Here is a 26889-nt window from a genome sequence, read left to right as displayed (position 1 = left end):
ATTCTTCGTTTTTTGGTACACAACTACACTGACTACAAAATTATTATTAAATAAACTCGGATAATCAAAAATAGTTTTAAAAGCGTTAAAAGTTTTAAGAGTGTTTTAATTAAAGAGTTACCTAATGTATTGTTTAGGCACCTATATTACATTTTTAAATTTCTTATAGTACTACTATTACTCAACTATTAATTTTAATTGCAGGTCACATCAATGTTCCTATACCTATCTATTCTTATATTAAAAATTAAGCACGTCTAAATTGTAAATAAATAAATACAGGAAAAACAAGAAATATCGAGAACAACTTGACTGCCTACATTATTTAACAATACAATTTTGAATTTATATCTTAATATTACATTTTATTTTTATTATATTTACATTTATATCTATATTATTTATTATTCAATTATAAACATTTCATATATACTATTTTTATTTTTATTTTAATAAAGTGAAGAGAGGGGCGTTGAAAAACATTTTGCTTCTTAGTGGGGCGGCAGTTTGAAAAAGGTTGAAAAGCACTGGTATAGACTGACCCAATTGATTAAAATCTTATCGTCGTGCGTATGTGTTACGCGTCATGCGAAACCGCTAACTTATACAACGTAAGCCGGGTTCACACTAAATGCGCAAAACGTTATGCAATGTTGCTACCATGTTCGGCGCGTTTGGTGTGGACTTAGTCCGCGCACGAACAAGCATGTTCGTTTGTTGGGGATACTATGGGAAATGCGCGGTGTTTGGCGCTTTTTGTTTATCTGGTTTGGACGAGAAATGACCAGTGTCGCATTGTTGCTGCTACGGTGAATACGTAAATGTACATTATTTTTTAACAAAAAAATCAAAATCAGCTAGTAATTGTGTACCACTATAAATTTTTTTACTTTGTAAAACAGGAGTCTCCCAAAATCGGCGTCGTTTACGGTTTTTTTTAATTTTAGAAAAAAAATCAGAACAAAACAACAGCGAACTACTGTACTCTCTGAACGACACAAGCAAATTGACGAAAACTGGAAAACGTATGATCATGTTGATACAACATACATTTCTACGCGCGGTATGGACGCTTGTTCTCGCGAGAATGTTTGCAGGCGATAGAATGTTGCAGCTATGTTACAGCAACGTTGCACGAAGGTGCGCGTGGACCCGACTTAATTCAGAACGCGACGTATGGTACGCGCGCGTGTATGACACGAGCCTAAGTAATGTTTTTGAAAATATTAGTACTACTCCGGGTGTCGACTCTCAGTCATTTATCAATCTGGTATTTACTTGTTTTTTCAAATCGAAATCATACATTACCGATACGCTTGTAGAATGTGTGGCGTGTGTCATTAATATTATTATTAGTCTTACGTGTTTGGTGGCCCAAACACTACATACAGTATATTATTAAAAATAAAATGAAATAAAAAAAAAGGTTGTGAGGGGAATATATCCCATTTATCACTCTCTTCCCGTTTGACCACCACTTTGATTTTCGGTCTCCATAAAGTTCTAAAAATTGTATTATTGTTTCGTTAATCGATAAAATTAACGGGCGTGTAAAATATCATTACTAATTAATGTTTTCGACCTCGAATTATTGATTTATTAGTAAATACGATTAAAACTGAACGATTACATAACATGCTGATTATTTAAATATTTTCTAAAAAAAATACTATCAAAAAATAATTACTACATGCACATAGGTGCGATTTGGGTGAGGGGGCTTGGGTATGCTTAGCACGCCCATTTTCGAAATTAGTACCCCCAAATGTGTTTATTTTCATTTTCATTTAATACTCATTACTCATTATGTATAGAAAAACATAACAGTTTTTAAGTTTTTTCATATAAATTTTTATACAATACAAAAATATTTCGCAATACGAAAAAAAAATATCTTCGCTATAGTGTAAAAGTTTCAAGTTTATAGCCATATTACTTTTGGAATTATGACTAAAATATAACTAAAATTTGAAATATGAAAGTCAGCGTATTTTTACCATTTCAGGACAGTTTTTTCTTCACGTCTAGAAAAACTATTATGATTTAAAAAAATTACCTATCTAAAGTACCACCGCATGCCAATTTGAAATTTAAAAATATCCTAGAAAAAACTTTTGGACCAGTATTTCTATCTGAAAAAGTGTTAAACAAATAAAATAAAAACATCATTATAAAACCATAATATCATTCGCTTCAGTCAGAATTTAAAAGTCTGAAACATTTTTGTTTACTGACAGGTAATTCGTTATACGCGCAATAAAAATATAAAATTAAAGTGAACAATTTAAATTTAGAAATATTCATGTATTTACCAAATATTTTAGTAACTATTGAATTGTACGATTTGCGGGTGTCTATAACCATTAGGGAACATGAAAAATATAGAAGGGCTTCAGCACCCCTAGTTTTTTCCTTGAAATTGCTCCCCTATCCATGCTATCAACCATTTTCAGAAATATATTAGAAATTTAATCAAAAATGAACATATGTGTGATACGGGAGGCTTTTAAATGTGTACAGTTATCCACATAGGTACTCGATTTTGGTTCCGGTTTTCATCTGTTTTGAAGGTCTACCAGTTCTCCCCCCATCATTCCTTTCCAAGGAAGAATACCTGTTCGGTGTAAGACCGTAGGTAGTTATTATACAAGTATAAAGAGCTCAATAGCTGAAAACGTTGAAATTACACGAATGAAAAAGTCCCCTTCCTAGATTTAGGAGACAATTCGTGTGCATCAAATAATTGACGTGTCTAGGATATTTCCGTGGGAAGGGAATTTAAAAATATGAAAAATCATTTATAACGTATAATATATAATATAACATATATAATATATATGCATTATATATAGTATATTATTATATTATACATATCATGCAGATAAATAATATCCAAGTTATTTTACAAATTATTAGATTAAGTCTAATTTTCTCAATGGTAAACACAGAATATTAAGTACTTCGACCGGCTTGATGATCATATTTCTATAGAAAGTTCATTTAATCGTTTCTAAACATAAATTTAAGAATACTTACTATGAGTTAAATAAAAATAATGGGAGTCCAAATAAAAATGATTCCCGTGTCATACATAGTAAACGTACTAATTAAATTCAATTAGAATACTAGGATTTATATGTTTTACGTATATCTCTGTTCCCTCTAAGATATTTAAAGTAATAAAAATTCAACTCCTTTATTATACACTACAATTTACAAAGTAGATATTTACAAAGTGTGTAAAATTCTATTATTGTTTTCCAAACGAGGAAAACTGTGAAAGTTGAAGGTGAACCAGAAAAATCCGGAAAAGTGGAGTCACATTCGGTTATCGTGACTAGTTGTACTGAATGTACAGTATTATTTATTATGATTAGGCATAATTTTATTGAATTCATCAATTATTTATGGAAATATACAAATGACTTATCATTTATTTACACCTGCGAGCGCGTTTCTAATTTGCTAATAAATTTTCAAATTTTTCATACGAAAATGTTCCTTCTCAATATCCTTACAATTACAGTTACTTTTAATATGTATAACCTAATAATTTAAGTTAAAATTATTTGAGTTAAACCCACACAATATGTGTGTGTGTTATTCCTCACAATTGAGTATACCTATTTATTTTTTACTTTAATTATTATTGTAACTGATTTATTAATTACTTAATGCGTATAACATCAAAAATAACATATTTTAACGTATCACACTGCCAGTAAAAATAAATTAAGCTATAAAAATACCATATTCATGTTTAACACATTTTTCAGTTCTTACCTAGCCATGGCACAATATCGGACATTCAAAATCCAAAGTTCTAAATTATGTGATTACATTCCAAGTTACATAGATTTTGTATTAACTAAGCTTATGAATTATAAATTATACATCGTTGTAAAATTATCTGAGCAAGAACTAAAAAAAAAATTTTTTTTTGATAAACTCACTAATAATATTTTCTTATCGATTGATATGATGAAAAAAACAACATTGGGCAATGTTTTAAACATAAAAACACGCATTTTAAGAGCTTAGTTGTTTTTACCGATGATTTGTATTCACTCATATTATGAATCTTATAAAATATAAATGATTCAAACTATCGAAAGTCTTGCATTATCCCTTCATAAATTAAAAATATACCCAAATTCTGTTTTTGTTAGTCAAAATATTGTTCTGAGTACAAGAGAATACAAGACAGTTCTTGTGTACAAGACCTTTCTGTCGAACATTTTTTCATTTCTCTCGCATTACTCATGTCGATAATCGACGAATCATCGATAAATTATAGGAATAATTGTTTTTAGGTGATTTAATTTCAATTTTCAGAGTGATAATAATTTCAAAAGTTAAACGTAACCAAACCTCAATTTTTAATTGGCAGGTGATACGCATACAGTTAAAATAATAAAATAACTAAACAATGCGAAATGCTGTGTGGGAAATTTGTAATCAGAACATACATTGTTAATGAAAAACAAACATTGAGTTTTAAGCATTTTTACATCGATACATTTAATATATAATTTACTTTGTGATTATCTTTTACGTGGACTTATCGCTATATTAGATTTGTTCATTCTTATCAATAAAAAAATATCTGAACATAACTTAAAATTGTCCGCAAGTTGTTGAAACATCGCACTTTTTTTTCTTTAGTTGTTTTTAGATGTAGCGGTCTCTACTAAGCCAATTAATATTCGTGTAACTTGAAATACTTGTTTATCCAAAATATATATGCGCTTTTTATAATGGTAAAATTAAAAATGTTATGTTAATTATTTCAAGTTTTAATGAAATAATACATATACAGGATTAAAATAAGATTTATACGTTTATATTTTAGATTTGACACATGAAACGTGAACTCCTTGAATTTAAGTATATTAAGAGTTTTAGCAGTGTACAGTGTGCATCTGTACAGCAGTGGTTTTCAACCTTTTTAACAATGCGGCACACTTCATCTCCAACAAACTTTTGACGGCACATCAATCCATATATTATGTGAACCATATTTTATATATATATACTATTTACTGTCTACTCTATTAAAGGATTGTTTATTGTGAAATATATTAATACAGTCGATCAATCAAGACGGCTGCGACGGGCATACTTACAATAAATAATATTATATGTAACTACAATTAGTCCGATCAGTTTTCATCTCTTATATCAATAATAAGTTGGTAAATACATACTTATAAAACAATTTATAGATTTATCGCGGCACATTTAAAGGGCGCTCGTGGCACACCGGTTGAGAACCACTGCTGTACAGTGTCAATAACCCAGAGACCAAGTGATTATTTTCAAATGTTTAGACTTAAAAGTGTATTAAAGTGTATTATAAACATTCATACAATTCGAGGCATTTTGGATGCTTTCCTCCTGTACACGCTACGCATGCATGTTGTAATATGATTAATGATTTTTAATCAGTTTTATCAAAATGTTATGATATATAATTTATGCTTTGCAACCATCTATATAGTAAATTATTTACATAAAAATGATTAACTATCAGCCAATTATTTTTTGGAAGTATAATATATTTATTGACATTTATTTATTGATAATGCCTTATCGTCGTTTTATTCATGTAAGCAACCGTTCGGATTTGACCTAATCACCTATGCCTAGATCTGTAACCCATTCCACATCTCTGAATACCTATATAATAACGTATAAGAATTAGGGACTACCGCAGTCGTTAAACAAAAATCACCACGGCCAATCGTTCCGCATGTTGTACACTCGGCCAAGCGATTGTTCGATAACCGCGTTAAAAAATTGTACGATGTACGTGGTTATATAAGGTATGTGAAATTGTATTTCTATCGCTCCGTTGTTTCAAGCAAGAATATAAAACCGGTTTCTGATATTTTGAATCAGTTTCAAACTCGGTATGAATAGTGTAAATACTTACGGTTAGTGTAATATTAACGTTTCACAGTTAAGTCCGTGGAGTCTAACTGCGAGCAAGAAACACTTCAAAGAATCATCAATATAAAAAACATCATCACTACCTACTGATTTTTAATATGGCTGACGCCAAAGAAAGGTCGCTGATAACAAGCCCTAATATTGCTTCGTATAAGCCATTAAATATAATTTTACAGGTAAATTAGTTAAACGAGTTTGGTATACAATTTTAAAAAATAAAATATCTTATCCAAACTATTGGATTTTTAGATTATAGGACTGATACTCATATTAGCCGTTTTCTTTTGGGTTGTTCTATTTCGAGGTGGATTTGGTTTTTCTACACCTAAAATAGTGTTCAACTGGCACCCTCTATTGATGACCATCGCTTTTGTTTACTTGTTTGCAAACGGTAAGTTTCAATATTCATCATAATTACAACGATACATCTGTTCATTATGTTCATCAAGCGTGTTCAAATTATTATGGAAAAGAAAAGGGGAATTAAATGCATGATGAATTTAGTTTAAATTTTTTAATATCAATCCTTATCAATTCTTAATATCTATCCTTGTCATACACGAAATGGTAATTAAATAGCTACATACTTCTTTTCATTTTGGAATAATTTCTAACTTACTCCAAATGCTGAAAACTACCTTAAATTCAAATACACTATTTTTAATATTTATTCAATGATAAAAATCTATTTTTAATAAGATACAAAGACTAAGTATTTTAGATACTGAATAAATCGAGGAATGTATTAGTTTTACCATGATGTAATATTTTTTATTTTTTTACTTGACATTTTCACTGAATGGTTTTATCGTCTTTCTCTATAAATTATATAAATTATGTAAAAAAAAAAAAAATGTGCAAGTCTTTGTAGGAGTGGATCTAGGGGAGCGGTAGGGGCGCCCCCCCCCCCCGTTGGCCGTATAAAAATGTGTTAATTTAATTTTATGTACTATTAAATTGCATTATCTTGCGTAATAACATTCTAATATATTGTTATTATCACACATTTTCGTCTTTTATTTTTATAACATAAATTAATGAATACATGAATTCACAATATAATACATATCAAAAAAAATTACAATTTCACAATTTAATTTTTATACCAATAACTTGAAAGTTGGACACATGATTTTATATGAAATTCAATAAAAAACCAAAATTACAGGAATACCGTAAATATTTTTTATAAGATTATTAAAATAAAATTTTCATGAAATCTGATATTTCAACGAATTTCAATTAAACTATTTTGTTTACCTATAATATTTTAATATATTATTTATACGTAATTAATGTACTTAATATAAGATTTTTCATGTATATATTTTCTTAAATTTAAAACTAAAATATAATATAATAGGCATGGGCGCCCGCAGGAAATTTATCAGGGGGGGGGGGGCATAATGAAAACAAACACAAAAAAAAAATACATTAAAAAAAGTTTATTCCTTGTAAACTACAAATTGTGTTAGAATTATATGAAATCCAACACCAAAAAGAACATTAAAAAATATATTCCTTACCACCTAAAAAATTAGTTAAATAAAAACTAAAGCTATGTGTGCGTAGTGCGTCGATCGTCATAAGTGGTTTACACACTAGGCGATTAATGTAATACGCATTATTTTGTAGGTACACCTTATAATATATTGTTATTACGATCTACAACACCACACGGTAAACACTAAAGTAAAAATATCGATAAAATGTTGATAAATCAAAATAAAAGTTAAAATATTCAACATTCTATTGAATTGCAGGGGGGGCAAATGCCCCCTCTTGCCCCCCCCCCTCCGGGCGCCCATGATAATATGTATATAAATCATTTAATAAAGTTTATGCTGTTCTGAACTTTTAGATTTTCCCAAATTTTAGTTTTAAATTTAAGAAAAATTAAGAGTTCAACATATTTTATGAAGAAATTTAGGTCTTTCACTATATCAACCATTCTTAGAAATATAAACTGTTCCACCACACCGCTTTCATTCAAAATCGTTTTTTCGTTAATAATTAATGTTTGGAACATTCACTAAACCAATAAAAGTGTTCATTACACGTTCAGTGTTGCCAGAAAATCCCAAAACTTCAAATATTATTACTATAGACTTTATCTTTTTATGCCGTGTTCCGAAGTGAAAATAATGAGGGATAACTGATAAGTTAAAAAAAATAACAGTTAGAAATGGGAAAAATCGAGTGATTACGACAATCGAGAGGTTAGTAATCGAGAAAATGTAACAATCGAAAGATTCTCTCGAAAACACTTCTCGGTCAATTAAGTTGTATATATTTCATAACTATTTTAGCTTTTAAAATAAAATATATATAATTATATAGTTACTAGTTAGTAGTTTAGTAACTACTGACATAGATTAAATATACAATATTATATATTATTATTATTACATTATATTTAATCAATGGTACCATATACTTCATTATGAAGTCATTCGATCAGTCGCTGGCATGATTATCTACTCTGAGTATATAACCGTGGTCACTGATTTTAAATTACATTATAATATTTGGGCGAGATTAGCACTTAATATATAGAATATTATAAAACATTTTATAAAAACAATATAATATAATATTTGTAATAACATATTGTTTATTTTATCAATACCTAATTATTAAAATAAAATAAATTGTTATAATAACAATAATATTTCGATATAATATTTAATAGGTAGTCGATTGTTAAATAATAAATAATACGGTTTTGATAGGTACTTATCTTATTTACCTATGATAGATTAAAAATAATAATTAACTAATTAAAAGTAAACTAATATTATTTAGAAAATTGTTGTCCTTTTTCGATTTGTATTAATCGATTAATTTTGATTAAAATTACATTTATAAGAAATTAATATTAAAATTAAATACCTAACGAGATATTTTTTATAATAATTTTTTATTTAGAATATAAATTGTCATTGTTTTTTTTAGCTGGTTCAATTATAATTATATTATAATAATATATATAAGTAAGTAAGTTTATACTACTAATAGTAAATAGTTTAATACTATAAAATAATATAACATCACTATACTATAAAATTACTGATACATTCAATACGATAAGTGTTCAATTTCCTTTTCCGATTATTCATAATTTATCAATATTATCTTTCGATTTATGAATTTATAATATTTCATTATAGCACACGAGTGTGTTGTGTGAAGGTTTGTAGATTATAATCTATAAACCTTGTGTGTTGTGAACACAGTTATCTACTAGTAAATAGTAGTGGTTGTAAGCATTCGAGTATTTTTCATTCGATTATCTCAAATTGACGAGTGATTTCGATAACCAAGAAGAATTCACTAAAAAATAACCTCTTGGTCAATCTAGTAGTTACCAACTGATTTCGTTAACCAGAGAATCACTCGACAGTTTTCAAAACAATCGAGAAAAATTGATTAATTCGAACAATTGAGCATTTCGACTATTTTCTCTCGATTTTTCCCATCTTTACTAATAATTTATATTAGGTATATAATATATATATTACTATTATAAGAAATTATTTAGTATAATATAATGAAATATATATCTAAAAAATAAAAATATGAAAATTAATAATGGTACAATTATGTTTAAAAGAACATTACAGCAATATCATTCATCCATTCCTGTATGATCCCCGATCATATAGTCTCACTCGACTCAGGATTTTCTTTTTTGATATTTTAAAGCAATAATAAATTATTTAAACTTAAAATAAATTATTGAGAAATGATATGGATTATTTTTCTCATAACTTTTAAAATATATATGTAGTGAACAATGATGTGTAGAATATATGAATATATATTTAAATAAATTATTATTTAATTCATCTCCATGTGATCAATATTATGGTTTGTTTGTTCTGTTATAGCTATTCTTCATTATCGTACATTTCGCGATAGTAAAAAACAAGATTTGAAAAATCAACACTCAATCATTCATGGCTGCATACTAATTATTGTGCTACTCGCTGCATTTGCTGCTTTAGCATCACATCTATTCGCTAAGCCTCCAATTCCTAATTTCTATAGTCTACACAGTTGGTTGGGAGTAGTTACGGTCGTATTGTTTCTATCTCAGGTTAGCATGTAATATGAACTTATATAAGAACACATATTAAATGATCAAATTTGATGTACATTTGTCAATATTTTTTTATTTTATTTTATTTATTTTTGATTTAACTATATATATTTTTATAGTTTGCTTGTGGACTCTGGTTTTTCCTATCTACTAGAACGGCCGATAATTATAGAGAAGCCATGTTGCCTTATCACGTTTTCTTTGGAATATTCATCTTTGTATTATCAGTTGTGACCTGTATACTAGGAATCAGTGAAAAATTAATTTTTGCTCTGTACTTAATTATCCTATTTAATTACACTAATGGAAACTATTTAAGATTCCTTTATATATATGTGTATAAATAATGAATTAATACAACTATTCACATGTTATTTACAGGGACAAAAATTATAAATATTATCCGGCAGAAGGATTGTATGGAAACTTTTTAGGTATACTGTTTGTGATCTTCGGAGGACTGGCTGTCTATATGGTAACCAAAGCAGAATTCAAGAGACCATCAAAGCAAGATTATGAACCAATATTATAAAAAAGAAGTTTTATGAAAACATTCTCGTTTTTATTTAATGACCAGTGTAATTATTTTATTGGTATACTAAATTAATAAAGAGTTTTTGAAGAATGTAAAGATTACACTTACTTATTTTAGATTTGATTTTGATTATATTTATATTGATTTGTTTCTTATTAATATTACCGTTTACGTTTTTAAGTTAATAAAGTGGTAAAAGTCATAAGTCTGATAGTTCAGTAGTGCTGTAGAGAAATTTTGTTTTTAACCTTAATACATCCTAAAAAACTAAAATACCTTTTTCATTTATTGAATTTCTATTTTGCAGTCATCTTATTCACTATAAAAATAATTATTTAACAATTTTTTTTTTTTTTTTACATGGCCAGTATCAAAAATTTGTCTTTTTTTTATTTAATATTAATTAATTGTATTTAAGATAGGTATTGTTGGTATATATATTTATGTATAGTATGTAGGTGTATAATTTGTGTATTATTATTTATTTCAGGAGTAATCTACAAGTCGATCAAGACTCCTTTTCATTTTTTTCAGAAAACAAATAAATTATATATTTATTTATTTTTTTTTTTTGTAAATTTTATATATTTGTTCAACATATGAATATAAAAATTGGATTAATAGCAATTAATAAGGCAATATATAGTAATTGTCAAGGCTTGGAATTTTATCAGTAGGTTATCTTATGTATATATTTATACTCAAGAAGATTTAAGTTTGATGAAGATTTTATAACTTGGATAACAAAAAGACATAACAATATACAAGTGTGCTTTGTTTATTATTTTATTTTTCCCATGTATTTAATTTATGTAAATTAGGTATTTTATTCAATAAATTGCATCAGTGTCGTAATTTCAATTTTTTTTTTTTATAGAGCAGACTCTAAGCCTATTTAGAATTTTCAACACAATAAAAATGAAATAATAATATTTTTACTATTTATTAATGACAATATAATAATAATAGTATTTACTAAATCATTTAACGAAGAAAAGCAGTAAATACAGAGTTGATAATAAATATTATAATAAAGCGTTTATTAGGTACAAATAAATAGTTATATTTTTTGTTAATATTTTAGAGGATACTGATGCATTTTCATGCTTACAAACTTATTTACAGATAAAATATCAACACATAAAATATTATTTAGGTAATGTTTTAATATTTTCAGTTATCAATAATTATCATTATGAAATATGAATTTCTGTCAATAGGCTAGTAGTTGATGGTTAATAAAAGCTGATAGATAATAAAATAAAATTATCGTAATTACACACATGTTGCACGATAACGATTTATAAATAATCACCATAAAGAATATTTTAATAATTTTGTATCGTAATGTCTTATGTTTTTGTTTTTAAATAAAAAGAAAAACAAAATATTAATTAAAAAATAAAATATATTAACCCCAACCGACTATCAATAATTATTCAGTCCAATCAATTTATAAAGTGGGCCAAATTACTACAGTAATAGATTTTAAATACGCAAATGTATACCCAGTGCGGTCCAAATGACCAAATGCATATATTTGCATATTTTGCAAATTTTAACCGCATATTATTATATTCTTAATGCATATATATATATGCACATATTCGAGTAATTTTTAATGCAGAAAGTTCTGAGCCTTGATAATAGTAGATAAATAACTATGATAAACGTAATTATATATTGAGATCGAGTAGTTATGTAGGTATAGTGTACGTAATTTATTATATATTTGGATATTCCGTATTAAATAACGGTCTTTATCACACTCGTATAAATTAATAAAATGTATTTTAAAATACGAGTTACGTGAAATAGTAAAATTATTATTAATATTTTAAATAGAAGAAATAAATAATGTGTAACATGCAGTGGCTTTTTTTCTAATTTTTCTAAAATATAAGTGATTTTATAATTTTATAAAAAATACATGTAAGGTATAAATTATTAATTATATTGTTGAGGACTTAATTTAAATTCAATAAAAATTAACATAAATCATAATAGTTATAATTCACATTAATTCTCATCTCCACGGTTCTCACATAATGAGAAAGTAAACAACTTGGTCTACTGATGATTACTATTAACGAGGGCTACATTCGTACGTTCAGTTACAATTGAGCGATTCGAAAGTACAGATATATCCGTACAGATAAATTATACGTGTGTAGATTAATACGAGGTAGTTTTTAGGGGGTTTCATCGTTTCCGCCAGACCTTTTTATATTAGGAGATACGTTGTTCCGCCAGAACAGGTAGTCTAAACCAGGGCACCAAAACGTTTTTATAACGTTTATGAGTTGAGCAAGGACTTTCATGAATTTGCATATATTTTCTGGTTAACTTTATCGTATGCTTGGTAAGTACAAAATACATTTCATTACGTAATACTAGTTTTTTATCTAATGAACAGTATAATCAGTTAATAAGAATTCAATCCACAGGAATTGGCCAAGGATTTTTAAAATTTGTTTGTAAGTCCAAATGTCAAAATAAAAAGTGTATTTGCCTTAAAAATAACATTTTGTGCACTTCAAACTGTGACTTTTCTAAAATATGTTATAATAAGTAAATAGTAATTTAAGTGAAATATTTATATAGTAGTAATAATATATAATAATTATAAAAATCTTAATGTGATATAACATATAGTAAAATGTTTTGTACTTTGCCTAAAAAAAATTGGCAATTTGCATAATGCTTAGGCATTTTACAAAATACCTGAACTATCCATATTTCCGGTAACATATATATATATATTCAATGTTTATAATTTTTTTTTTTTTTAATAATTAAAATTATTCTTTAAATTAATTTGATTATTTTGATTTGACATTTGTTTAATAAAATTATTTATCCAACCACAATTGAAAACTAAATTATCAAAGATAACAATTTTTATGTAATAATTGTATATTACAGTACGCGTTGGGACACCGTAGCGTCTACACATTATTTCGCCAACAGTTTCTAATAGCTCTCGATAGCAGTAATAAAACAAAACACTGATAGCGGCAAATCGGTAATGTATACATTTTAATTGAATAAAAAGTACACTAACACACGACTACAAAGCTGTAAATCGCCATACGCGAGCGAAAGCCCGTTAATATACAATTTAATATAAAATAAAATAACAACATAATACCAAAATGAATTCAAATGGAAACTCTTCCAACAAAGATATAACTCAAACAAACATTTCAAAAAATCAAACAGTCCCTTCACTCCTTATAAAAAAAAACCGATTATTTCTAAATAATGAAGATCCAAAATCTCCGTCACCGAAATCTGACAATAAGTTGAGATCGCTAAGAAAAACCTCCAAAGAACAAAACTTGACAAATAAAAACACATTTTTCTCAACACAAAATCGTTACTCTCCTCTCGAATTAATTGAAACAATTCAAAGTGAAATTCCTTCAAATACAAATACAGCACAAGCCGAAGTTATAAATGATAATTTAAATAACTACATTATTCAATCGCAATTAGCTGAAAATAATCCAAAAATATCACCAATATTTGTAATAAATATAAATCTATCAGAATTTGAACAGTTCCGCCGAGAGATATCTGAAAATATTCAAAATAACTTCAGCATAGTAGCTAAATTAAACAAAATAAAAGTTAACCTACAAACAATGGATGATTTCCGATCGGTCACTAAATATCTAGATAAAAATAACTATGATTATATTACCTACAGATTATAAGACGAAAAAGACATTTCAGCAGATATAAGAAATCTACCCATATCTATTATAGAATCGGAAGTAATGGAGGAATAAAAAATCTAAAACTTCCTATACAGTCAGTTATAAAACTGACAAATAAAAATAAAACACTAAACTCCAATCCCGTTACGTGAAATGTAATGGCTTACACTACTTTTCTCAATACGATAAAATACCAGAAACTCTACTTAACTGCGTAAACAGCAACGGAACATCCCCGGCAAAATATAAAGAATGTAAATACCTCAAAATATAAAAAATAAAAAAATGAATCAATCCCCATAAACCTCCAATATCCGAAAATGAGTCAATAGTTAATTCATCAAGAAATATAATTGTTATAAATTCCTCAGAAAAGAAAATGCCAAATATAACCTCATTTGCGGACATAATTAAAAGGAAAACTAATTTCACTCAAGCCACGCAAAAAATTTTTAGACAATGTATTGTAATGGTAAGCACAATTATGCTGCATAATCATCAATATTTAAAATTTAAAATCATAATAAAATTCAAAATAATAACCATATTCTATATTTAACAAAAATTTACTAGGCATTTAAAAATTAAAATTAATCAAACCGAATTTTTCATGTATAGCTTTCTTTCGATAAAATCACATATAGCTATTAAAATATCACTTATTTAAATGAATTAAATTATATTAATCATACCCCGTATTTAACAAATAATCACAATTAGACATTAACATAGTCGTATTTAATTTAAATGTATTTTATTATAATAAATAAATTGTATAAAAGAAGTAAAACATTACATTTGACCTATGGTTAATATATGTTTATTATAAGAAAATGTAGGTTAATTATACCAAAATTATATTATATAATCACATAGAATTATAAAAAGTTAGTTAAGTATAATTATTGTAAAAATAATCCTAAGAAATTCCATATTGTTGTATTGTAATAATTATCTCATATTATAATAATATTTAATATTTAACCTAACCACGTCTAATTTTAATCATTCATAAAGTACGATTGATTTTTGTTAATTTTATGAATAGGTAAAAAGTGTTAATTATTTCATTTGGATATTGCTCATTTATAGTGCACAAGTAAGAAAGAAGGTAAAAAGATTTAGGATTGATGGCAGGATTAGTACGGCGGTCATCGAAACGATGACATTCAATACCACACGCATTTATTCTATTGTTAAAAAGGGAAAATTTGAAAGGTCGATAGTTCAAAACCGCACACATTTGATTAACAGTTCTTTCTTCTTGCATAATTTACATGTACGGTTCACGTTGTCGTTTCGTATAATTCCCATTCGTAATCGTTTTTTTTATTTTGTGACCTATTTGGGGTGGTGTTGCATAGCAAATCGGGTGATATTTTCGTTTTTAACATACCGAGCAACCGTAGCGAGCGAGTTACCACGCTCGGTCAGGAGGTACACTCATGTTATTTTAAATAAATGTATACGTTATTGATACATATCAATGTGTGCGATATTGAACGGTTTAATTTGGCGGACATATGTGTGATTAAGATATAAAAGTGTGCGGTTTAGAACGACGACCTGTTTTTGAAAGTGCGAGGTTATGAACGACCCCCGATTAGTAAATACCCTCCATTACTAAAATATTTTTAATGGGTAAATAACAATTGCGAACGATCGTTATCGGCAATACCTTTTTATTAAACTACACGAATCCGTACGGCTTACCTTATTTTTAACTATACAATTGCATACGAAGTTTTAAGCGTTGTTGCCAAATTTCATACCAGTATATACCATATGACTATACAAGTGAACTAGAAAAAGTTAATAAATATTGTGTCTTTTATCGTTTTTAGTACCACAAATGGACCTGAAAGCTTTTATAGGATTTATATCGATTATAACAATTTCATATTGCATATCCTCCAACAAATGTTGTCTTTAAATATAAAAAGAAACTCAAATGCAAACAAGATAGATTATACAATTGGTTAATAAAGGGAGTGTAAAGAAAATGACAAAAAAATATTTAAACGGATTCAAAATAACATCCTGGCTTTTATTTTATTATAAGATACCTAATGCATTCAATTTGTCCTATTTTTGGTTCATTACAGTATTCACTGATTACTTAAATGAAAATTTACAAAAAACAATACCTCACTTTATAAAAAAATATTCTGTATAATGTACAATGTATTATAAGGTCTATTTTCAACTTAATCACAAATAATCTATCTATTCCGGTCAATAATGACAACAATTAATCTAAATGAAATCAAACTTGTTAATTGGAATTGTTTCATTTCATGAAAATAGAAAGTATTATAAATAGTTAAAAAAATTAATTATAAATATATTAAATATATATATATATATATATATTATATCAGCCTGTTGTATTTCTTTGAGTTAGATTAAGTTATTTTATACAAACTTATAGTAAGAATTTGTTAAATATTTTGTAATATTGTGAAATATTATGATTTGATGAAATAAATGTCTTTAATTTTAATTAGGAATCAAAGTTAATAAACAATCAGACCACCAATAATGTACGCCTGCCTCGTTTAAGTGGCAGCCTCACCCACTAAAATAAAAAAATCCTAATGCTCCAAAATAAATTCCTTAAGATATCCCTAAAAGTACCATGGTTAATAAGAAACCACCATGTCCATAATGACACTGGAATACCCGTAATAAATACCTGGATTAAAATCCTATTTAAAAGTTTCCTCACCAAGCTCAAAGAGTCATACGGAGCCCGCCGTTACCAACTAGGAAGCAAAACCCGAAATAGACGACTGCTACGTCGATTGCACCAAGGCATCCTCATAACAGATACCGAGAAACTCTCATTAGGAGATTATTATAATTATAATTATATAAATGTAAAATAAATAAATTCATTGTAATTGCAATTGCAATAGAACATAATGTGCTGAAAGATTTTAAATATAATAGATGAAAAAAAAATGTATATTAAATATAATAAATATTTATTATTATCAATTTTAAAACTGACCTCTAATCGTAATTTAAATTTGCATTTAAAGAACTTATAATTTAATTTTAAATTTTAAAATTGACCAGAAATATTTATTATAATATTAAAAACAGATTAATTATCGTTAAGATGTTTCAATATGAAATGTCTGCCGATCCTACCTAGTCCTAGAAAAATAATAAAAAATTTAATACAATTTAATTAAATAATTACAAATAATTTACAAAAGGTGTTTGTGTGTTTTTTTTCTTTTTCAATAATGTACATTGGAACATTTTTTCAAGTATTCTAAATGGACAACGAATTATGTTTTAGTAAATATTTTCAAATTAATATAAATATTTAAAAAAAGAAAAAAATTGAAAGTATCTATAATTTTATAATTTATTTTACATTACCGTCGATTTCCTATGGGTCTCTAATATTGTATGGAATGCTTATATGCCGATAGGACGTAACCGTGGATACTATGGGCGGATAGGGCTGTCGGGACACCAGGATTTTCTCGGTGGGCCGCTGCTTATATTGACGAAAATGGGCCGATGAAAAATATTACTATTAATACTATTATACATGTACATATATACAAATAAAAGTAAATAAATATAATACTAATAATATATATTTAAATCTAGCTTGAATCTATAAATATCATAGTAAATTCCTTTAAAATGAAGAAGAAAAAAATGTATTTACGGCAGGGTTACATAATTGTAAATGTAATTTATGTTTTATTTTAATTAAATTATCAAAAATTAAAAATTAAATTTTATTCAAAATTTTGAGTGCAAATTTTTTTTCTTTAATGCATATTTTAACATATTAGTGCTTATACTTGTGCATGTTTTTTTTTTTTATAAAATATCGTTTATTGAATATTTACAATCTATACTATTATATGTACAATGAGTAAATTTGATGGAGGAATGACAGTGATGGGACCGTGAAAAGGGAAGCTAACTTGTGCATGTTAAAGATCTTTTAGCGCATATTTGATTGGTTTTTAATGCATATAATTCCGTGCTATAATGATAACTGATTGTTCAGATTTAAATTATCGTATATAATCACTAATAAAACCCCACGGTAAAGTTGATTACTGATATATCATGTTTTCCACAATAATTATATGCGAACCATGTAAATAGTATAATAGTGCTAAAATGTTGTATAACCAGGTATCCTTCAAAACGAATTAAAAAGAAAAGGAGGTGCAGAAACTAAAAGAGATAAAAATCGTAGAGTTGTTAGAAGAGAGCAAAAAATGTGTAAAATTGGATAGTAAATATTATAATTTTAAATATTATTTAAGAACTTTGAAAAAAAAAAAAAAAGGTGGTGATTGCCGGGTCGGTTCATTCAAAGTTGAGGTAATTGTTTAGTTGGAACTTGGATATAATCATGCGGGCCGCTGTATTCAATTTTTCCCGGGCCGGTCGGATTATGCCTATCCGCCCCTGGCGGACACGTCATGTTTTCTACCAGAACGTTATTAGGTAGATACCACGTCGGATGGCAAACGTCATGATTTACCGTTATCATCCACATACACCTGTGATAATAGCGTCACCCGTTAAAAAAAAAAGGAAAAAGTGTTTACGTTTACGTATTTTTAATCCGACAATCATCTAACAGACGAATTCTATACTTTTGATAAACAGTAATTTTCTAGCCGGTCACTAGGCGTTTCAAAAAAACTTTGTTTCTCCGTGCCCCTTCAATGCATTCATTACTTTCTCGAGGTAATTCGGTGCTGGCGTACACGTTGAGCGTGCTCGTTACGCTTACGTTCGCTTGTTTTCTGTCCACAATTATGGTCGACTATCGGACGGCAACCGAAATGAAGACGCTCAAAATCGAAGTGTAAGTATATTATAGTCATACATATTCTTCTCAAATGCCCATTGAAGTGCCTATCATTAACCATTTGAATTTGTTTTTAGGAAAAACTTACCAGAGTATGGTGTTTCCAAGAAAGTTAACGACTTGGGTCATATTACGTTCAATCTTAATGCAGATATCCTTTTTATACTACTGTATAGTGTTAAAATATTTGATTTAGTATGTATTACATAAATCTGTATCCAGCGTTCAACACTCCTTGAATCCAATTAGTTACAAGTGTCAAAGGCAGCATCAGTGGCCTGTGTAATCCTTAAAAGTTACCAAGTATTAATATAACATATGGAATGTAAAATGCGTAGAATAACATATGTTACTAAAATAAAATTTTAAGCAAATATTTTTGCTTTACAAATGTTAAGTTAAATTTTAAATGTATGCATAAGAAAAAGAACTTTCTTTATTCAATTTGATTAAATTTCATCATTTTAAATGTATAGGAAATCAAAATAACTGAATTTAATGTGAAAGAAGATAAATTGTATGGAGTGTTGACATTTTTTTAGTATGCAAATCTATGTATTTATATTTAATACTTAATACTTCTATTCTTAAATGATATTTTTTCCTCTTGTTGTGATTTTTTTTGTTATTACGATTAATGAAATAATATAATTTTTTTTTTATGTGACTCTTCAATCACATTGTAATATTTATTTTTGATAGTAAAAGATATCAGAAATACAATGTTGTAAAGGTGGATACTAAATTTTTAATGTTTGTTTCTAGATAAAACAAATTTGAATAATTATGACTAATAATCTCAACTGTAATAATAATTTTTCTCTAAAAATGCAATAGTTTATGTGTCATAGTTATTTATTTAATTTTCTTAAATTATTTATTAATGCAACTATTAGATGAACATAATTGAAAAATTAATTATTAATTTATTATGTCTAAAATGTTTTCCTTGACTATTTTTGTGCACATCTCACTAGTCTGTTCAATTGGAATGTAAAACAACTGTTTGTTTACCTGACTGCTGAGTATCAGACACCGACTAACACACTAAATCAAGTAATTTATTTACAAATAATAAATTTTATTAGTTAATTAAAATGTCTGATTTTATTTAGGTAGTTCTGTGGGATAAAATAATTTTAAGAGGTGAAGATTCAAATCTGCGTCTAAAAAATATGCGTACAAAATATTACTTTTGGGATGATGGAAATGGTTTAAGGTAATACTACCTATATTATTTTGTTACAAGAAAAGTAATTGTATTTATAATTTTATTTTTATTTTAAAATTGAAATATTTAGTTCTAATGAAACCTTATCAAACATATGCCAAATTCAATTTTATAATTTTTAATATTAATTTAGTATAATAATATAATAATACTATATTTATAATATATTATATTTGATGAATAATATTTATATTTTTACTAAGTAGGAACTAATGTTCATTATAATTATATTTTGATTAGAAAAAAGTGTTGATAAATCTGAAAATTTTAATATTTAATTATTAATTATCATTATTAAATTATAATCGTTATATTAACAATAATTAAAACAATTTTGTTTCATAAATCATTTTTTTTATACTTCCAGTATTAAACATGAGTAAATGTACATTCTTCAGATTTTAAAGAAATAGAAAAAATACTATAATTATGGTTAAAAAAACTGATTGTAAAGTAATTTTAATATTTCACAGAGACAATAAGAATGTGACTCTATCACTGTCATATAACATCATACCAAATGTAGGTCGGCTGCCAATAATAGGTGCTATTGGATCTCATTCATTTAGTTTCCCAGCGGAATACACACGATGATGACAATACATTGTTCCTGATTTGAAAATATCAATATTTTAATAAAATGTGTTAATATTTTTTTTTCTCTTCAAAATGATTGTATTATTTTTTTAATTAACTCCAGATGAGATTGTGTTCATAATTTATTATAAATGGCTTTTGAATTAGATGCCTTATAATTATTTTGACTCAGTAATGGGTAGTGGTAATATATCAAGTTTATGTAAATGTTAGCATTTTATTAGGTTCTTCTTCTGTGGATAGATAAATTGAAAGTTTTCTAAAAAAAAAATTGTTTACAATAGTTATCGATAAATGTATATATTTACATACATATGATTATGTTATGTATGTTACTTATTATGTTAATAAAAGTGAATGATATTCAAAAATAATTGTGTAGTAAAATCATTTGATATAAGTATTATGTTGCTTGTTTGTTAAATTCATTTTTCTTTTAAATTTACTACATCTCACTATGAAGTTTCATAATTATTATTATATATATATATATATTGATATAATATGAAATTAAATTAAATTATGGAGCAAATGTGGTACTTACCTAAAAAATGCGCTGTATTCTGTCATTATATATAAGTTATAGACCTTTTAAAAATGTTTATGTTGATTATTAAAATTTAATCAGCATAGAAAATGTACAGTCAAGCCATTATATAAATGAAAAAATGTTTTTATATACAGTTGAACTTCTCAAATGTTCATTTAAAAAAACCAATAACAACATGAAGAAAATTATTAATCATTGCATAAAAACATGAGGTAGACTTTCAATTGGATACTAAATACCATTTTTAATTTATAAATTACAATTAATACTACAAAGCAAAACATGAAAATCACTAACATTTTAATATTTAAACTGTAGTATTACAATATTTTACTTCCTAATATACAAAATATATTGTGAATAGAAGTTAAGGTTTGAATGTCCCAGTTACTATTGCAAGTATGACAGCTATAAAAGGCATTTATCATTTATAGTGATTTTTTTTTTTAATTAAGATATGTATAGTAATATATAATTTATATATAAAACAATTTAATTTTTTAACAATTCATTTGCAAATAAATATATAAAAATAAGGATTAGGAAAGTTTAAATTTCCAACAGTAATTTTGAAAAGTGAAGACAAACCTGTGCCTAAAAAATTGTGTGTAAAATTAAATACTCTATGAATAATGGAAATGGTTTTAGATGATTAAATATTAATTTATTACAAGAATAATACGTAGATATATTTTTGTTTTTAACATTAAAATTCTTAGTTCTAATACAACACTAACAAATAAATAACAAATACAATTGCATTATTAATAATTAATATAATACAATAATAATACGAGATGAAAACTATTAACATTTTTACAAGGCAGACACTGATTTTATTGATACTTAATTTTAATTTTATTTTGAAGAAAAATATTCATTTATATTTATTGTAAGTCATTGCTTTGGTTAAATTTACATTTTTTATTATTAAATTATTTTATTTTTAATATTAAGACTAGGTAAATTTAAAGTATTCAGATTTTTTTATTAGAAAAAAAAGTAATATTAAGGTTAGAAAAACAATACTTGGTACAATAATTTTAATGTTATAAAGAAATAATAAGACATGACTATCGTGGTTACATCAAATTGTACCATATGTACGCTATCTATCAATAACACTTAAATAAAACTTTTAGTTTCCCAATGCAATACTTACTATGATAAAATAATATTTTTTATAATATAAAAATATCAATAATTTAATATATGTTAAAATATTATTATTTTTTAAAAAATAATTGTAATAATATTATTTAAAATAAGTCCAGATGAGATAATTTTTATAATTTGTACTTACTAATTATTAAAATGACACAATTATTAATGGCTTTTAAATGTAATATCTTACAAATATTTTGATTAAATAATAGGTAATGGTAATTTATTATGTAGATGTCAGCATCTTATCGGGTTCTTTTTCTGTGGATAGATCACTAGATATTTTCAAAAGTTTTCTTAGTGTCTGAAAATAAAAATGCACACAAATAAAATATATAGATAAATAAATATATATAAACATACAATTATGTTAATACAAGTTAATATTATTTAAAAAATATTGTGTTACTAATTTCAGTTTTTAATTGTGTTATTTTATAGTAAAGTTTATTTATTATACATTTATAAGTATTACATTGCTTATTTGTTAAATTCATTTTTCTTTTTAAGAATGGTTCGCCAATATTATAATTCAGGTATTAGGTAAATGAAAATTTAACAGTTAATTTAATTTGTTATCATATTATATTTATCAATTATTAAGCTAATCTATTATTTTATACCATCCAAGGTAATGATCTAAATTATCTAAACTAGTTTTATAATTTGATTTTGAAATCTAAGATTATTGTGAATTTTAATAACTAATCAATAATTTTTAAATTAAATTATGTTTGTCAAGTCCTAGTTAAGTACAAATATTTCGAATAAAATTTAATGATATAATTTTCAAATATACATTATATGTATTATTTATAACCTTTTTCTAACCATCTTATACTAAAAACAAATGACATTTTAATAAAATAATTTGTTTTCAATTATAATGTAATTAAAAATGTAACATTTATTGCTATAATGTATTATCTCGAATTTATAAATATATCTTAAACTAGATATTTGACATTAAATTATAAATAATAAGATTAATAATTTTAAAAATGATTTATGTTTAAATTTTATAATGCTTAAAATTAATTATATCATTATTCACAATAGCTAAAGGGTTGCCAAATTTTGAAACCCCTAAACCGGGACATTATATTAAATAATTATTATTCTTTTTTTTTTTGTAATGTTCATTATAGGAACAAAAATAAATATATCACTTTGTAATTTAAATATTTATTAGCCAATATAAAAATAAATTATTACTGTATATAACCATACTGATTAGATAACCATAGTATAATGTAAAATATTATTCCATGTTTTATTATTAAACAATACAATATTAAATGTAATTTTCTCTCAGCTTCTATTATGCAGGACAAACTGAATGATTGGCTGAGACACAGGGAAATGTCTTTAAAACCGAGATGAATGACAAATATACAAATAACCGTATTAGTTATTGTTGCACATTTAATGGACCAAAAAAAAAAAACCAAAAAAGAAATTGATAACCAACAAAGATTAATTTAGACCATTGATGTAATAATAAATGTACAAATTATTAATTGAGAAAAGAATAAAATTCAAATTTATGAATGAAAATTTAAAAATATATTACTACTGCATGTACAAAAAATTATGAAAGAGATTAATGTGAGACTACCAGTTTAATAGAAAAATAATATGACTAATGAACTATAATTACTTGGTTTTCAGTTTGTAGCCTTCCTATAGTTTCTTCTTTTTTACTGGCTTCTTCAGCTTCAAGTCTTGAAGCAAGACTCATGACAGCCATCATTTCTTTAATGCGTTCTTCTTGTTGAATGATTAACACATTTTTTTCCTCGATTGTCTGCAAGAAAAGAAACATCATATTTAACTAATATTGCTTATACCAACATAATCTTAATAAAGCTATTAATTATTGAAATGCAACAAATTGTAACTATTACCTTAGCCGTGAGATCAGTCATGAGTCTGTCAGCTTTGGTTTGGGTGACGAGATAAGATACCTGGGACCGGTACTTGCTCATGATCATTTCAAGGGCCGTCTGATGCTCGGCAACCATAGTTCTGAGAATTCGGTTCTCGCGCACAATCTCTTGCAGCTGCCGATTCTCAGTGCGAATCGACTTGACCAGCTTCTCGTGGGGAAGACCACCTTCTTCCATGTCATTGAGTTCGGACAGATCGACAGTGTACTGGATCCGACAATAAAAAGTGTAAACGAGTCAGTCAACGCGCGGAAAATTAAAAAAGGCGGTGTGCCCGGAGGCAACGTTGTCAGAGGTCGGTCTCACCTGCTTCATGGCGTCGATTTTCTTGTAGGCGAATTGCGCCTGGGACAGCAACGCGTCGGCCGCCGTGTCGTGTTCTTTAAGCTTCGAAGCCAACCGCTTGGCGTCCGACAGTATTTGCTGAATGGTGACGGACATGGCGGGTTCGAAGTGGAAGAGGGGTGAGAGGAAACGAACCGCGAGAAAATAATGAATAACGGCAATAGTTTGCGAGTGCGGGGGAAACGTAATAACACGGTACCGTGCGTGGCCCACACGCCTACGCGGCGAGTCGGTGTTCAACGCGAGGAGCGCCGGCCGAGTGCGGACACGCCATTAACGTCGCACCGTTCGGCCCACATTGGCGGACGAACGTCGTAACAGAGCGAGACGAGGGGAACGCGCGCGCTCGAACCGGGAAGTCGAATCGAAAACGCGTTCCGGGCGGATTACGAAGAATACGGCTTCGGCGGAAAAAAACAGCGACGCACGTAACGTTTACCGTCGACGTCCCCTTACCACCGAGAGTCCGGTCGGCGACGGTTTGTCGTCATTTTCTCGAGATTGCGCTCGCGCGCGTTATCACCCGCCGCCGTTGTAAACGTTAGTTGCGCACTTATCACTGTTTACGACTATCTCGCTCTCGTTCACGGCGGCCTCGGAACGAGCGCGGATCACTGCAGCTGTAGTTCACGAACGGATCATTGCACCTGTAGTCCCACGGTCCGCACGCGCACACCTATATCATCATATCTTATCAATACCAGAGGAGATAAGGACTTACCAAAAATTTTAGAACGTATACCAGTACACGATTTAAGCCGGAAACTGTCCTAGGGATATCCGATATTACAATACTACTGCTGTATATCATATTTTTTTGAAATTCACCGTCCTACATTTATATTAACTTAATATTCGTTTGAAAGCACCATTGACGTATTATGTTATTTAAAATCGTGGAATAAAAGATTTTAGGAAACAATTGAATGATTCATTTTTCATAATTTATTACACTTGTAAAATAGAATTTGAAATTAAAAACCAGCGGAAAAAAGTATAATAAATCAAAAATAAGCTTGCGCGTCGCTATTAACGACATTTTACCTTTTAATGAATAATATTCGTTGTTATATTGTCAATAAATTAATGTTTAGTTTATTGTAATTTACTAAGAAAGACGGTATAAGCTTGTAAGGAAAACTGGACTGACAGAAAAAAACTATGCTGCTGAGATTGGACTTAGTTGATGGAAGCAGACTAGCTGTCGCATCAAAATGAGGGTTCCCAGAGGCGCCGAAATTCTAGAAATGTAGTTGGGCAAAAAAAATATTTTGTAAGGCCACAATATCTAAATTTCAGCCCCGTGACATACCGTAGGGAAGAGGATGATTTTTTCCCAAAAAATATTGATATTCAATTTTAAAAGAAAAAAATGTAAAAAAATTAGAAAAAGTTTTAATTAATAATTTTTTGTAATACCCAATAACCAAGACTGCCTAGAGCGATGAAACCCGAAAGCATAAATCGATATTTTTTTCAATGACCCGAAAGTGCAAAACAAATTTGTGATTTTTTTTTTTTTTGTAGTGGAATAAAATATGGAGAATGAGGATATATTTTCTTATCACTGTATTTAAAATAAAACCTTAAAGCAGTGCTCGACTTGAAGGGGGACGGAGTACCTCAACTAATTTTCAGAAATGTTAGCGTCCCCCTACTATTATTATGTTATAATTATAACGCTTAACGAGTTTTGGGAACGCTCTTTTTTTTAAAGTAAATAGAGTCCCCCTTCTTTAATTTTTCTAAGTCGAGCATTACTTAAAAGTATTTGCTACACAAAGAACAAGAAAAAATACTTTTACATAAAATATTTATTTAATTTAATTTGTAAATATATATATATATATATATATATATATATATATATATATATATATA

The 26889-nt window shown here is 27.2% G+C and overlaps 4 protein-coding genes and 1 long non-coding RNA gene across 5 annotated transcripts; 4 read left to right on the top strand and 1 right to left on the bottom strand.

Moving 5' to 3' along the window:
* Positions 1-584: 584 nt before the first annotated feature.
* Positions 585-5153, top strand: LOC112682594. The gene is made up of 3 exons (XR_003148533.1): positions 585-823; positions 903-1179; positions 4853-5153. It is a non-coding gene; the product is annotated as an uncharacterized LOC112682594 (long non-coding RNA).
* A 464-nt stretch (positions 5154-5617) lies between these two features.
* LOC112682593 (cytochrome b561-like) lies at positions 5618-11153 on the top strand. The gene is made up of 7 exons (XM_025553230.1): positions 5618-5825; positions 5963-6128; positions 6202-6343; positions 9843-10051; positions 10174-10328; positions 10436-10632; positions 11080-11153. Exons 2-6 carry the CDS (start codon positions 6051-6053, stop codon positions 10584-10586), a joined length of 735 nt encoding a protein of 244 aa, XP_025409015.1. The 5' UTR covers positions 5618-5825; positions 5963-6050; the 3' UTR covers positions 10587-10632; positions 11080-11153.
* Positions 11154-12724: 1571 nt separating this feature from the next.
* Positions 12725-14874, top strand: LOC112682615. Its single transcript, XM_025553260.1, has 2 exons — positions 12725-12951; positions 13515-14874. The coding sequence occupies exon 2, from the start codon at positions 13745-13747 to the stop codon at positions 14306-14308; it is 564 nt and encodes a 187-aa protein (XP_025409045.1). The 5' UTR covers positions 12725-12951; positions 13515-13744; the 3' UTR covers positions 14309-14874.
* A 3984-nt stretch (positions 14875-18858) lies between these two features.
* On the top strand, positions 18859-21094 carry LOC112682600 (signal peptidase complex subunit 3). The gene is made up of 5 exons (XM_025553239.1): positions 18859-19169; positions 19250-19323; positions 20140-20228; positions 20288-20391; positions 20877-21094. The coding sequence occupies exons 1-5, from the start codon at positions 19027-19029 to the stop codon at positions 20995-20997; spliced, it is 531 nt and encodes a 176-aa protein (XP_025409024.1). The 5' UTR covers positions 18859-19026; the 3' UTR covers positions 20998-21094.
* Positions 21095-22868: 1774 nt separating this feature from the next.
* Positions 22869-25881, bottom strand: LOC112682649 (FGFR1 oncogene partner 2 homolog). The gene is made up of 4 exons (XM_025553322.1): positions 24970-25881; positions 24622-24870; positions 24375-24521; positions 22869-23018 (listed from the first exon to the last, which is right to left on the bottom strand). Exons 1-4 carry the CDS (start codon positions 25102-25104, stop codon positions 22941-22943), a joined length of 609 nt encoding a protein of 202 aa, XP_025409107.1. The 5' UTR covers positions 25105-25881; the 3' UTR covers positions 22869-22940.
* Between the last annotated feature and the right edge of the window lie 1008 nt (positions 25882-26889).

This window comes from Sipha flava, unplaced genomic scaffold, assembly GCF_003268045.1.
Source record: "Sipha flava isolate LNK unplaced genomic scaffold, YSA_version1 207_pilon_pilon, whole genome shotgun sequence".
NCBI classification, from domain to species: domain Eukaryota; kingdom Metazoa; phylum Arthropoda; class Insecta; order Hemiptera; family Aphididae; genus Sipha; species Sipha flava.
This window is presented reverse-complemented; position numbering and strand designations above follow the sequence as displayed.